Source organism: Vigna unguiculata, chromosome 5 (assembly GCF_037176805.1).
Source record: "Vigna unguiculata cultivar grain cowpea cultivar isolate G323 ecotype 2 chromosome 5, ASM3717680v1, whole genome shotgun sequence".
NCBI lineage: Eukaryota > Viridiplantae > Streptophyta > Magnoliopsida > Fabales > Fabaceae > Vigna > Vigna unguiculata.
The window spans coordinates 41,052,407-41,068,801 of record NC_140796.1 but is presented as its reverse complement, the minus strand read 5'-3'; the positions used below and the strand labels follow the sequence as shown (position 1 = coordinate 41,068,801).

General features: G+C 32.5%; 1 protein-coding gene across 1 annotated transcript in view; it reads left to right on the top strand.

Moving 5' to 3' along the window:
- Nucleotides 1–15,647, top strand: part of LOC114184308 (putative LRR receptor-like serine/threonine-protein kinase At1g53420) — a 28,395-nt gene extending 12,748 nt beyond the window's left edge. The window contains exons 14-24 of the mRNA XM_028071605.2: nucleotides 4,414–4,479; nucleotides 4,567–4,599; nucleotides 4,797–4,837; nucleotides 12,421–12,797; nucleotides 12,964–13,159; nucleotides 13,247–13,405; nucleotides 13,851–13,969; nucleotides 14,094–14,304; nucleotides 14,408–14,645; nucleotides 14,809–14,959; nucleotides 15,170–15,647. Of these exons, the coding sequence (XP_027927406.2) occupies nucleotides 4,414–4,479; nucleotides 4,567–4,599; nucleotides 4,797–4,837; nucleotides 12,421–12,797; nucleotides 12,964–13,159; nucleotides 13,247–13,405; nucleotides 13,851–13,969; nucleotides 14,094–14,304; nucleotides 14,408–14,645; nucleotides 14,809–14,959; nucleotides 15,170–15,565 (1,987 nt within the window). The 3' untranslated portion in view covers nucleotides 15,566–15,647. The remainder of the gene's footprint in view (nucleotides 1–4,413; nucleotides 4,480–4,566; nucleotides 4,600–4,796; nucleotides 4,838–12,420; nucleotides 12,798–12,963; nucleotides 13,160–13,246; nucleotides 13,406–13,850; nucleotides 13,970–14,093; nucleotides 14,305–14,407; nucleotides 14,646–14,808; nucleotides 14,960–15,169) is intronic.
- Nucleotides 15,648–16,395: the final 748 nt, after the last annotated feature.

Here is a 16,395-nt window from a genome sequence, read left to right as displayed (position 1 = left end):
AAAACTTACATTAAAGATAATTCCACACACTCTTTGATCCAATCAACCCATTTATTGCAAAACCTTACCTTCCTAACATATAGTATAAGAAATTCAAACTCACTGAATCATAGGCTTTTTCAAAATCCACCTTGACTCTTACCATTATCTTCTTTTTTATCTTACACTCATCCATTGTCTCATTTGGAACCAGGATGTATCCAATATAGCTCTCCCTTTGATAAACATTGACTAACAGTAGTGTATGGTAGCACACACTTCAATCTATTTCCAAGAATTTTTGAAATTATCTTATATATACACTTAACTAGAAGTATTGGTATATAATCTTCCAAGCCTAGTGGATTTTGTATTTTGGGCACGAGTGTTAGGATTAAAGAGTTAGATCCTTTTGTTATTTTCCCTATGTTGTAAAATCATTTGACTACTTCATATACTTCATTCTTTTAGATATCCCTATTATTTTTTATGAAGAAAATTTTAATCCATTTGAACTCGAACTCTTAGTTCCCCCACATTGGTTTATTACTTCCTCAATTTTCTTATCTTTTATTTCCATTAGCAAAAAGATATTATCATTATCACTTATATTTGGGAATGCAACATCTTGAAGGTTGAGACAATAGTTCTTAGGCGTGGTAAATCTTTTTTCAAAGGTATGCTTAACCTCCTATCTTACCCTAATTAGATCCTCAGTCATCTTGTCATCCATTTCCATCCCTTTCAGCTCATTCTTGATTTTTCCCCACCTTATCCTAGAATGAAAACACTTTGAATTTGTATCCCTATGTTCTTGCCATTTGACTTGATCATTTTGATTCAAAATTGAGCATTCCTTTACACTAGGCTCTATTAATTCACTCATTAGTATTATGCCTTTTAGCTTATTTGCCTCATCTAGATTACTGACTTCATCCATGTTATCCAACTCTTCTAACTCCTTAATTATATTGTGTTTTTCAGTTCCTATTATCCAAAGACCTCCTTGTTCTAAGATCTCAAGTCATGTTTCAACTTTCAACTTTTTCAATTTCTCTTTATGGACTACCATAGCATTTCCTCTTCCAATATACGAATTCCATGAGCATTTTACCACCTCTTCAAGTCAAGGGTCGAAGTTCAATATATGTAGCATTTTGAAAGGCTTAAGGCCTTAATGATAGATGTAGATTTTAAGACTAATGCATAATGGTAAGACACTTGTCTTCCTAAAATACACCATTGTTTACACTCTTCTGTAGACTTTATTTTGTTTAAGTTCTCTGAAAGGGCTTCTTTGTCATTGATTTCACATGACGAGTATACATTAGCCGTAGCCACAAGGACATGAACAATTAGTATTCCTACTATACTTACCAAACACCCCAATGAATCCCTTCCCCACAACTTGGCATTCACACCTAAAACTGACCTTAAGCCACCTAGTTAAAATCCCCCCTGAATTACCATTTACCTCTAAATTTACCCATTCAATATTATTGTCCCCCTATAGATTATAGCAGTTACTCTTTTGTAATTTTTGTAACTTAGTTTCCTGAATGCACATCATATCAATTCCTTCTTTTTCTAGGATTTCTTTTAGGTACCTCCATTTGAATCTCGCACTTAACCATTTGATACTAATGCTAATTATTTTGATTAGAGTCATTTCTCCCCCCGCAATTTTTGCCTCCCGCCATATTCCTATCCCTTGCCTCTATCTCATCTAGTTCCTTATTATTTTCTCCTTATCTCTAAAAAACCTTACTCCTAATTCTTTAGCCAACTCCTAAAGCTTAACAAACTCATTACTCCCCATATCCCTATTTGACCAAAACAAACTATTGCCTTTTTGAATATTATCACTAGATAAGGAATTACATATCGTTTGAAGTACTGACATCATCTTGTTCCTCTTTGCCACCTTAAAACCTTCCACTGCTTTGCCTTTCATGGATTGGTTTTTTGTATATCATCAAATGTTATCTGCACTGATGTCAACTGCACAATAATTGTATTAAATTCACTAATATGATTAATAACCAAGTTACCTTCACTCATTTCTAAGTTGACTAGCCTGCGAATCAAATACAGTTTATTGGCTGCAAATGGCTTTTCATACATATTCGACAATGCTTGCATCAAATCTATAGTTGTTTTCTCATTCATGATGTTGAACACAACATTCTTGGCTAATGTCAACCAGATCACACCGAGTGTGTGCTGATCTAACAACACCCATTTTGACTGCGCCATATCGGTTGGCTTATACCCTTTTAAGGGTAAATACAACTTCTTCTTATACAGGTAGTCCTCTATTTGCATATTTCAAAACCCAAAGTAACTGCCATCAAACTTCTCAATCCTCACCTTCCCTTCTTCCAATGCCATTGCTCTTGCTGCTTTGAAGAAAGCTCCTATTACTTTGACAAAACCTCTTGATGCTTTTGACAAAAACCCCCCACTACTTCTCTAAACTGAGATTTCCAAGAAGAAAAAGAAACCAAATCTTTTCTGATGTGGAAGATCAAACAATGTGCAACCACAAAGCATACCAAGAAAAATGGCTATTGATACCAATTATTAGGAACAAGGCAATAAAGGAAGGAATAAATGAGAGAAAAATAAATGACACGAAGAATTTAACGTGGTTCAACGTACAATGTGTATGCCTACGTCCACGACTACACTAGAAAGTACTTTTATTTATTTTTGGTGTATCTCAAACTTTACAAAGGGTGTCTTATGTAGCAAAATAGAGAACCACATCTCACAATTCTAAGCGATGTAGGACTAAGTCAAGCACCATAATACTAATAAAACATCTGCATACATTGAGCACAATTGTAATAAACACAATCCCTAACACATTTTCTAGTCTCTATACTTAGCATACTCTTAATCATTTTCTAAGTAGTCTTTTCCCTAACCCTTTATATATTCTTTGCATATAATTTACCATGTTTGAGTTGAACCCCCTCCCATCCTATTTGTTTCGTGCTTACATTTATTGTTCACCGTTATAGAAACCCCAAACATGTTACTAGGCTTATATAGCAATTAGAATATTTCAAGTTTGCTTTTGGGATTTTATATGTTACCTATGCCCAAACCTTTCATTCCTCTACATCCTATACCTTATAACAAAAAATATCTCTATGGTTCCATATCGTTCAAGTAATTGCTATTCACATATAACTCCACATCTTATTTCCTTTATTATTCAATTGTAATAAACTGAACTGCAAAAGGTGTTGTTGTGGAGCATGATGATGTATAAAGCTTAGGCACAACCATATGTCACACATATTGACACTTTTCTTTAAAATTTACAGCTAAAGAACAAATGATTTGATGTTTCTTCACACCATCCACATAAAATGCAAGTTGAACTCCCAATTATCACCCTTCTATGGCCTAAATTTTCTCTTGTAGCCACTTTATTTATAATCACCATTCAAGCATAATAGTAGGGATTGTAACACTTTTAACATTCCAAAACTGGTCATAGATGTTTGCATCTTCTCCTACAATACTATTTTATAGTAACTTATATGCATGTTTGACAGTATATTACCGTGATTCCACTCCACTCCAACTCTACTCATCTTCGATTCCTTTATTGACAAAATTGTGTCTATGGTTTGCAAGAATTTTGTTACACGTTTGAGTTCCCATTCAAACCATGCTTTTCTTTCCAGTTGCCTATATCAATTGCGTAAGCACCCTTAAAATTTGAATCACTAAAAATCTTGGGAAAATTGTATTAGTGGCACCTCACGCATCCACTTATCCCCCCATAATCTAATTTTTCAACCCTTACTATTTTTCATATGACATTGTTTTCATACCACGTGTTTCATTTTCTTGCCCCCACACACCTTCCCCATATCCTTCCACCACCAAGATTCTTTTGGCGTGTCCCCTGTTCTATTCAAATTCCTCGTCATATTTTGGCTCCGAAACATCTTTCCACAATTCATGTGACCTTTTTCCTAATGTTCGTCTTCACTTTGCTAAAAGCACTTTATTAAACAATGCTAGGTCGTTAACTCCTAACTCCATTCCTCCTTTAGTTGACAATACATAGGTTTGTGAGGTTGCTCAAAATAAAATTCCTACCAATGTGAAATTTTAGCTCTAATAATATTCTAATAATTTTTGCAAAAGACATCAGTCGAGTCAATCATATCTTTGTGCCACTTTTTTCTATTATACTTTTACATTTCAATTATTGATAAAGAGAGGATTGGCATTATAAATCATGTTATGTTGATTGATTTTTCATGCATTTGTTAAATATGTTGCATATAAACATTTCTTCCTTTACTATTGTTTGAATAAAGTGATATTTTATACCTACGTGCTTAATCTCAAAATGAAAGTGATATTTTATATCTTTGTTTCTGAATTGCACTTTACATGTATTTATAGAGATCTTTCATATAACAACTTCACTGATAAAAACTCCTCCATGGCATGCCAAGAGAATAAAGAAGTGTAAGAACTGAAATATTTTTTATTCTTTTTATCTCTAAATTTATCAATATATTTGTATTAGTATTATTCATATATTTTATACTACAGGAATTGGTTTGCAAGCTTCCCAATGAGCCAAAAGTAAGTAATATACATTATTTTTTCATGTGTAAGGTTTAGGTATTTAGAAACCATTAAAGTTGGTTTAAGCTTAAAATGCAGTCCATGTTTAGAAAAAAAATTGAATATTTTTTCATAAATTAGTACGACGAGTGGCTTAAGGTTTGGTTAAATGTTTCTGCTAACTCGTTTTTGGTCTTCTCTTAATATTCCTACAGTGGACCTATTACCTGTCTGAGTAGAGAAAACTGTACAAGACGTAAGTTTGAGTATTTCCTTCAAGCTAAGTTGTCTACTTTTGCATTATATATATATATATATATATTTGAAAATATGTACAAACAAACATAGCATTATATAGTTTAGCCTATTAATAATATTAACATTTTAAAGAGTTTCTAAAATCATCCTAAGAAAAGTTAATGTAACCCTATATCAAGCTACAATCACTACAACTAAACTCCAACACAAGTTTGTAGCTTAGTTTAGAAGTTTGAGGGAAACCTACTTATAACTAAACTATAACAATTTTGCTTTCTTTGTTTCTATATCAATAATGAATAATTTTATTTGTGATGAAACATTTAGAGTGTTTTACCCATTTTTTTATGTATAAAATTGAGGTCAAAATAAACCATACACCAAGAAACATAGATTTTTGTCCATCCTATTAATAAACATTGAGTCTTCCTCTTATCTTCGTACCAAAAGTCAGAGTATCTATTCATCAAACAAAATCCTGATTGGCACTTCCTTCTTCTTTGGTGGTTTTCTATTTCTGCTTCATTCTATTGTCTAAAAAGCACTTTAACTTTGCTTCATGTATTCTTCTCCCTTAGCCGTGTAAAGTCTATAAGTTTCCTTCTAGTTCAAAGGTCAAAATCATTCACTTATCATCCTCAAGGTTGTTCACACTTCAAGTTCTATTGCGTTTGTAACATTGTTGTTGTTATTCTCTTGTGAGATTGATATGCAATATTACATAAGACAATTCTATAAGATAATTCTAGATTATGAAGTTTGAGATTGATTAGGTTATACCCCAATTTTACATCAGAAAATCCAAAGCATATATGTTTAGGATTGTCTAGTTACTTCAAAATATTAGCCATTGTCACTCTTAATGAACACTATTAGGACTTCAAATATGAGTTAGAAGTCTACAATTAAGTTAAAATGAAAAACTGAGTGATATAAGAAAAAAATGAAAACTCATAAACATTAAATTTTATGATTTTATATTAAAAGTGGTGTTAGGTCTCTTATACATGAGTAACTCATATCTTAAAAGTGGTCAATTTTCCTAGTTTATTCCAGAAAAAATGTCAAACAATGATATTAAAGTTGATAGATTGTACATTCCATATATGAAGTCTCTACATATTCTTATTTATATCCAATTAACTAGAGTGGAGCAAACAGATATAATAGCATTCTTATAGGAAATCTTAGTAAAACCAAAGCATAATCTTTTGCATCCTAACTCTTATATTTGTTTAATATTAAGAGTTGAACAGTGATTCTAGACTAATTGAGACACAAAGTAGAATGAAAAAGGGATAGGATTGATTGTTCTATCATTAAGGATATGATTTGAAAAGGTCTGGCCTATTAGATTTTCGTCCATTTATTCAAAGTCATTGTAAAAGTTCATGCCTAAGATTATACCTTTGTTATCTCCCTATTAACACGATTTTTATGCCATGGCTTTAACAATCATGACTTATATTGTCCAAGAGCCTTCCATACCACCTTTATCAAAATTAGTTAGAAATGAACTTTAAACTTAAATCAATCTCATAAAACTGACTTGTAAGGAAAAGTTTGCAATTATTTATATATTGTGAATTGTACTTATGTCTATTAAATGTGGGATTTCCAACACAATGTTCTAGCCATACAAAACATCCTCAGGCCTGACAACATGTGAAACATAATTTAGGAGTCATAGACTACCACATAATATGTGCATTACTATGTCCTTACTCCCCATAAACATTTGTTCTTTGTGTGGGCTCCCACCTCATCTCCTATGTTTCTCGTTCCACAAAAATCCTTTCATGGAACACCTGCACCAAACAACATATACAAAACATACAACTGTTGAGCTATTGTGCCTATTTGCCCACATTGTCATAACAACACCCAATCCTTGACATATCAGGTGACATATGTTACTACACTCCGCAACCCATTAAGATTCAAATTTAGGGTTAAATTTTTTAGTTCATATTCTACACATACTATTTCTGCAATATTTGAATGGATTATAAGGAAACTATAAGACAGAGGTACCATTTTGAATATGAGAAGGAAACTTTTGGAACATTCTTGGTTAGTCATGCCCACACCTTTATTGTGTCAATCGAAAGATTTCATCCTGTCCATCTTTTTTTTCCTAAAAACTACATTGCTCTTGTAACTTCAGATGCACCAGACTATTGTTAATGGACACGAATATTTAATTACCCATTTGCTAAAGAGATTAAAACATATATCACAGTATTTGATTTGAGGATACTCGCTAACTGTTAATAATTATTACTGAATTTTATTTGAGTATTTTTTTTTTAAAATTCAAGTGATTAAAATAAAATGATTAGTGATAAAATATTAATCACTGAATAATTATTTAAAATTTGACTTTATTTATTTATTTATATATATATATATATATATATATATATATATATTCATTTACACTTATGGAGTTGAAGTTATTTTATAAAAAATATAATTTTTTTAAAATTTATATTTTGGGACAACTCATTTAAATTTTCTTTTAAAAAGACCAAATTTATTTACAGTAATATTTTATTGACTAATTTGATTTGAGTTGTACTTAAAAATTAGGTTTCATTAGTAATTTGGTTCCTATAATTAGGTCTTCCAATCGTCTTTGTCCCTATATCTAGTTTTTTACTTAATTGAGTCATAATATTTGTAAAATAGAGTCAATGAATAATTAGTAATTTGGTCCCTATATTTTTATTTTCACTCAATAAAGCCCCTATATTTTTTAAATGATACAGTGGGGTCCCCTTTTCCATCAACATCATCCTCCACAAATCTTGGAAACAAACCTGAAAGCTATAGTTGAGTTCATGTGTTCATCTTCTACGATGGAGTAGACAAAAACAAAGATATTGGACTTTTAATATTGGTTTGAAAGAGGTGATTTTGCATGGGATTTTATTGCCAGAAAAGAAAGAACTAGAGAGGAAGAAAAGGGTTTAGACTCTTAATGTAACAACTTGTTTCCTCACCCTTCCATATCCAACATCCCCTTTCCTAAGTTAGGCTAAACTCATTTAGACTTTGCATCTATGTAGAAATTTAAGGGAGTTTCCAAGTAAACTAATCACTTCTTTATTTCAACTCCTATTTCGATATATTATTTGTCCATCTTTCTTACTCTCGCACCTTTTCATCTTTTAAGACTACATTGTAATACAATCTAAGAAACATGTGTTTAAAAGGTATGGTTCCCTTGCATTCGTCACTCAAAACGGTAACCATTGTGTCATCCCCAACCTTCAATGTGACATTTATATCAAATCAATTTCCCAAATTCTCTTTAATGCACACCTTCGTTAAGTCTTTCAACCACCACGATTCCTAGGTTTTGACTCACTCACATCCTTTATGTAATGTCCCTAAAGAAAATTACTTAAATAAAATAAATAAATAGAAATTGAAATACAAATGTCCTCATTTATTATTCCGAAATGCGAGAAAAATTTAAAATTTATACAACACGCTAAAAATTCAAATTTAGCAAAATCCATAAAAAACCATAATCGTTTACAAGTTCTCAAAATGAATTGAATGAAAACTAAACTCATATATAAAGGCAATTCAAATCCCATGCGAGCCCTCTCTCCGTCTCTTGGCATCACCAGCATCACTTGGAATATCATCTGTTCCCGTATGAAAAGTCACATGATTATTGCCAAACACAAACAGAAAGGGTGAGCTCATAAATAAATATCATATAACTTGGTAAATAAGAATTCACCCAAATTACTTTATTCTATTTAGTTATTGGACAAGACCTTATACCCCAAGGTTTTTCAACCTGCAAGTGACACAACAATTGACCATGGACTCAGGATATATGATGCTCCCACGAACTAGCCCGCTCGTGCTCCTGCCTCTACGAACCTCCCTGCTCGTAGTCTAACTCTACGGACCTCCTCGCCCGTAGTCCAACACATGTGATCCATTAGCTATGAACCTCCCCGCTTGCAGCAACTCTTAAGTGTGAGCACGGAACATACGAACCTCCTCGCTCGTATCCCTACACGAGAGCATCAAAATATGAACCTCCCCACTCATATCATCACATGTTAACCACCAACCATTAACCTACCCACTCATGGTGCAACATCTCCTTATCCAAGTCTCACATCACAACATCATAACAAAAACAAGACGAAGTTCCTAGTTGGAGCGCTATAATCCTGCGCAGACCGCCTAACGGGACACATGCGTCACCAGGCGTTAGGATGCATTCAGACCCATTGTCTCAGGGTCTATCGCTTCGCGATTCACACCTCACCGCCAAATGCCACACGTTGTAGGGACACCCTGTTAGTCCTATCGCCTAGCGGCCCACTCATGTCGCCAAGCACCATACTAGTAGCAAGATGCTACTGGGTTTTAACATCCAAAAACAGGTTTTCCTACAATCCCAATTGGTTCCAAAATTATTAACGTAAACCCCTCAATCAAGGTCTAATTTTTATTACCTTGCCATCCATACATGGTTCAATTACCTATAATTTCACATTCACAAATTCCTCTATTTAAGGTCTATGATTCCCCAAGTACTCTAGGCTTTTATACTAACTCAGTCTTGTTTATGAAAATGACTACCAATTTAGTATCTTAAAATCAGGCAGCCTACTTCTAATGCACTACAATGGTACCAAAACTTTTCAGTCAAATACCCTCTAATTAAGTTACACAAATTATGATGGATTCCTGAACCTGCTATATTATAATTATCCAACATCTTTAAGTCTTTAACCAGCTGAAATCATATCTTCCCAATTCCTACAATCCTAATTACGATTATCCTTCATTCTGTTTTAAATTCCAGATCCACATTAACTCTCAAATACCCCTACCATGATCATATCTTCATAATGTTTTCATTTCGGCATTCTGAATTATCAAGGCTTAAGCACAATATTCCCGTCCATCCAAATTTATACAATGACCAATAACCAAATCATGATTTCCAGCACTATCAAAATGCTAAGCTGGAAAATTTCAATTATCGCCTGGCGGCAGATAATGCGCCGCCAGGTGGCAAATTAGATTATGGGAAAATTCTTAGTTTCTCTTTTGTGCGAATATCCCTTACTTTTCCTCGACCCCATCTCACCGTACAACTAGGTCGAATTCGTACGCAATTCCAGAAATAAAATGCATAAACAATGTTAAGATTAAATAACAATTAGACGTTGGAATCAATTTCCTAGTTGTCCTCTTTCAGCCCCTCTCATAATCCCATGATCGCCCACGCCCCCTTACTCCAAAGCCTTATCATACGACCCAATTACATTTAGTCCATAGCATTATTGATTAAATACAATATACACCAACAAATTCCATAAGTCAAAGTAACTTCTGCACCAAACAACGCAAAACAAAATAGAACAGCTTCGCATTGCCTAACGGAAATTTATTGCCGCCATGCGGTTCATATTAGAACCTAACAACGGGGTCACCATTGATGCGTCCCCTGACAGCATACTCATGGCTGCCAAGCAGTTTTTGCGCGGAAACCCAGAAACTTACGAAAAATAGTGTAAAAATAGATAAAGTTCATGCAATGATACATGGCAAGTCACATTCATTCATACACGAATAAAAACACAAGAAACAACTCCCCTTACTTGGAAGTCCTTGCCCTAGTGATAATTCACACATTTTGCTTGATTTCCAATAGCCTCCGTTGGCCTCTCCAACCAATAGCTCTCAACCCTCTCTACATAGTAGCTCGAATCCTCTGGAAAATCTATGCCCCAAGACCCACACGAAACTACAATCCTTCACTCTCCTTTAATTACCTTCTTTCTCTAAGTTACTACCCCTTAATCACCCTTTAATCCACCAAAACGAAATTAATAAAAAAAAATACTTAATGGCTATTCAATGACCATTATTGGTTGTTTTTCCCAACCCACTAGGCTGCCCTTCTTGGCAGCTAGGGTTCCTCTACCTTTTCACATTCATGCCAAAAAGAATTTTGACAAAAAGAAAGTTTAATTCGTTCTTAGAAAGGTTTGAACACATAACCACTCCATTACAAAGGAAGTGCACACCCAATTCAACCAATTCATGTTTTGTGATAATTCCTATAAATCTAAGATTTTATTATCACTCCTCATGATCAATCATATTAACAAAAATAATACACAATTAAAAATAACACAACTTGGCATACATAGGACTCAAACCCAAGTCCTTTCAACATAACCAAGTACTCTTAACCATTTGAGCTAGTACTATTTCACATCTTAACAATCCGCATTAAATGCCATAAAGGCTCCCACTACCCGCATTTATTAAATAATTATTCATTTAATTATTTAAATCCCTCGGGTCTTACCCTTTAGATTTCTCCACAACCCAAATGTTGCCTCTAGAAAATCCTTCTAGAAGCCTTCTAGTATTTCTTTTATGTTTCCATTTCAACTTTTTCAGGAGGTCATAATAGAATGGATAAATGTGATTTACCGTTAGAACTCCTCTTTCTTTGGGCTTACACTTGAATTCTTACCTTTACACTTGGATTCTTACCTTTTCAAGCTATTTTCCTTCTTCTGCTTCCATGTTCCTATAGAAAATGTTTCCACATTTTCTTAATCTCCTCTCTAACTAAAGTTGGCATTTCAATGAAAGTAAAAGAAGGCGTCGACAAATAGTTAAAACTAACTTAAGCAAGCTTACTCTAATAACAAACGATAAATAAAATGTCTTTTCATGTTTCTTTTAATAGACTTCTATTGATGAGATAAGGTAGACATCAAATGATAGACATCAATACCATTTAGTCATTTATAATGATTTTAGCAAAATTATCCAATAGACTTTTATTAGTTCCCATTTCTTCTAACTTATTTTTCACAAAATTAACTCTTAGAGCCCTTATGCAATTTTAAAAAATCTCAAAATGTGATCCAATTTCACCTTACACAAAAGCAAAGTAACACACACACATGAAATTTTCAAAAATCTCAAAATGTGATCCAATTTCACCTTACACAAAAGCAAGGTAACACACACACACATGCAATTTTAAAAAATCTCAAAATGTGATCCAATTTCACCTTACACAAAAGCAAGGTATCACACACACACATAAAAAATCTCAAAATGTGATCCAATTTCACCTTATACAAAAGCAAGGTATCACACATATCACACACACACACACACACATAAAAAATGTCAAAATGTGGTCCAATTTCACCTTACATAAAAGCAAGGTATCACACACATCACACACACACACACACACACACACACCCACACCCACACCCACACACGCACACGCACCCACCTACACACACACACACAAATATATATTAGGTCTATCCTAGCCCTTCTAGCTCCTACACTCACCCGTTGTAACATATTCCTTTCCTCAACCTACCTAACTAATCTAAATTGTCCTTTTATCATGAAAAAATATTTTTCCCCTCATCATAAAAATAAATAAAAATTAAGATCTCATTATCTTGAACATAACCAATACTTAAACTCGTAATTAAAATAAAAATTAGTATTACATTACTAAATTTGACTTTTTTTCTTCTTCTGTAACAGTCTTTGACTCATTCCACATAAATTGTGGTGGTGAACAACAAAGAAACAATGAAAATATTATGTACGATGAGGACTTTTATCCATCAGGGGCAGCAACATCTGAAAAGCCCAAAGAAAATTGGGCATTTAGCAATACTGGTCATTTCTTAGGTGGTCACAATGAACTAGCCTATATCCAGCAAAGTCAAAATACACTTTCTATGGCTGATTCTGTATTGTATCAGACTGCACGTGTGTCCCCCATTTCCTTGACTTATTATGGAATGTGTCTAAAAAATGGAGACTACACAGTATCACTACATTTTGCAGAGATCATGTTCACTGATGATAACTCATATAACAGTCTTGGAAGACGTATATTTGATGTTTACATTCAGGTACTATGTGATTAATTTAATTATGTTTCAATCATGATCAACAAAGTAGAATTTCCTCTTTGTAGTGCATTTGACTTCACTTGTAGAATTATTCAAAGTTTATATTGTATATATTAAGAACTACAAAAATAAAAATTCATTAAGGTTTGGATTTGAACTATTGTAGGGAAAGCTAGAATTGAAGGATTTCAATATTGCAAATGAAGCAGGAGGAGTTGGTAAGAACATTACAAAAAGAATTTCAACTATTGTTACTAATAACTCTTTAGAAATTCGTTTTTATTGGGCTGGAAAAGGAACAACTTCTATCCCATATAGATCAGTGTATGGCCCACTTATATCAGCTATATCTGTCACTCATGGTAAGTCAATTTGTCTCTGTCACTTTATTCTTCCAATTTTGCATTCAAGGTATTAAATAACACATATTGCTCTTCTGCAATTGTCAGTAAACACTACAGTTCCCAACAACATGCATCCAGACATTGACCCAGGTGGCATAACTATAGGGGTTGTAATTGGGATAGTTCTTTCTGCAATGGTATTTGTCATCCTTATTTTACTTGGCTGGAGATTGCATTTTGCAAAAAGAAATTCATTGGCAAAAGGTGATTCTCTATAATAAAGTGACAAACTTTAAATGTTAAATATACGTGTCTATTTTGCTCTTCTTTCCTAGATTTCAAATAAATTATGTCATTTTATTCTCTTAAAAATATTTACAAGAAAATAATATATGTACATCACTATACAATGATTTATAAAATGTTATTTCAGTTTGGTATATTGTTTCTTAATTAATATAAGAGAAAAAAAATTGTACACTAATATAGAATAATTTTATATCTTCCAATCCAACCTATTATATAAAGCAATTATATTGAGTTTTGTAATCATTACCTTAGAAATATATTAACAATGATTTTCAATTTGATAACAACATCATAATTAAACTCTTAAAAATAATACCTATGTCTTTCAATATATTGACAAAACACAACATTTTCTCCAAGATGTATGAGGTATCTAATTTCAGTTCTATTTTATTGACAGAGTTAAACCATTTAAATTTGCAAGTGGGTTTGTTTACTATGCGTCAAATCAAAGTTGCAACAAATAACTTTGATATTTCCAATAAGATTGGAGAAGGAGGCTTTGGTCCTGTCTACAAGGTATACCCTTCAAAATATTACATAACTTCTCATAACTGTTATGATTGATTTATTGAATTTTATAAATAACCTACTGCATAATACGTCAAACTCACAAAAATTATGTACTATTTCATAATTGTAGGGTACTTTATCAGATGACACAATAATAGCAGTTAAAAAGCTTTCATCAAAGTCTAAGCAAGGGAACCGTGAATTTATAAATGAGATAGGGTTGATTTCAGCTTTGCAACACCCTTGTCTTGTTAAGCTTTACGGTTGTTGTGTTGAGGGTGATCAGTTGTTGTTGGTATATGAATATATGGAAAATAATAGCCTTGCACATGCTTTATTTAGTAAGTATTTGTTTTAATAATCATCAAATATGGTTCCTTAATTTACTTTAATGTATTTTTAATATTTAAATGACTTAATGGTTTTAATGTCTAATTTATGCAGGAAATGAAGAATCTTGTTTGCAATTGGATTGGCCAACCAGGTATAAGATTTGTGTTGGTATTGCTAGAGGTTTAGTATTCCTACATGAAGAATCAAGATTAAAAGTTGTTCACAGAGACATAAAGGCTACTAATGTGTTGTTAGACAAAGATCTAAACCCAAAGATATCTGATTTTGGTCTTGCAAAGCTTGATGATGAAGACAACACTCACATAAGCACAAGAATAGCTGGGACTTAGTAAGTAAATGAAGTTTCTATTAATAAATCTTTTCTATGAATTTCTTAAAAAAACAAGGAAAGAAAATTTACATAGTAAAATTTTTATGATACTTCAAATAACAAATTTTAAACACTATTTTATTTAAGAAATTTGATACTAATATGTATTTTAATTATGCAGTGGATATATGGCTCCAGAATATGCCATGCATGGTTATTTAACTGATAAAGCAGATATCTATAGTTTTGGAGTAGTTGTCTTGGAAATTGTAACTGGAAAAAGCAATACCATCCCTCAACCCAAACAAGAAGCATTGCATCTTTTAGATTGGGTAACTTCTATTTTCTATTTGTGAATCAAATTATACATTGCATACTATATTTACCGTATATGACATGTTGTGTCATTCCACTTTATATTTGATAATTTTACATGTTATGTTACATTCAACTTGTGTCCTCTACTAATGCTTTTCATATTTTCATTTTTTTTCCCATTGTTTTATTTTCACATGCTTTATGTGTTGGCTTCTGTTTAATAGGCCCATTTCTTGAAAGAGAAAGGGAATCTAATGGAGCTTGTTGATAGAAGGTTAGGATCAAATTTCAATGAAAAAGAGGTTATGATGATGATAAAAGTAGGTCTTTTATGCACAAATGCCATTGCAAACCTCAGGCCTTCCATGTCAACAGTGCTCGGCATGCTCGAAGGAAAAACTGTGATTCCAGAATTTATTTCAGATTCATCTGAAATAATGGATGAAAATAAGCTAGAGGCTATGAGACAATTTTACTCTCAAATGGAAGAAAATCAGAGCAATGAAACACATACAAATCATAGTTCATCGAAAGATGGGTCATGGATTGCTTCGCCTTCATCAACTTCAGATTTATATCCTGTCCATACTGATTCTTCTTATTGGGAAAAAAGAAATTAGATGGGTGTACTTTTGTTCTTTCACACTATTTTCCGGACCATAATTGTAATATTATATATAAATTAGTTGATCATCGTTATTATATTTTTTAGTTAACATAATGTGTTACACTCTTTACCAACTATGTAGTAATAATAAAGAGTATAACAACAACAATATGTGTCAATTATCATTTTCGAATAAAAAAGATGCACAACCTACTAAAAATAGTATAAATGTTATGTAGGCTATGCCAACATAACCAAATTACAATTTTTTGAGTTATGATGTTAATGGCGCAGTAGATCACATTTAAGAGAACACCAAACCAACTATCGTTTGCACTAAAGATCACGAGCACATGATAACTCTATCTAAGACAAAGTCCACTTGTCATTGGAAACAGGACCAAAACCTACATATAGTATGATTTCCACTTATGATCTTAGATACAAGTAGCTGTGCTCAAACGTTAAGTCTTCAAGTTGTGTAATTAAAAAGGTTATCACCTCTTAACAAAAATAATCTCAAAATAAATACTTTTAATAAGGTAATGAAAATACTAATATCATATTAATAAATTAAGTATAAAATTAGTTTTTTATGGTTATATTATTAAAAAATAATATTTTTAATATATACGTATTACGTAGTTGAATTAGTTTATTGTCATTGGTTTTGATTTTTATAGTTCTGTTACTCAATCCGATTTTGATTGGATTCACAAATGAAAAAATCAGGTGTATCTATATAATTCAATTTATGAATTGAATGAGTTTAAATCTAAAGTACATATTGTTCCAACCAATGATTTTAGATCATCGGTATTATATATATATATATATATATAT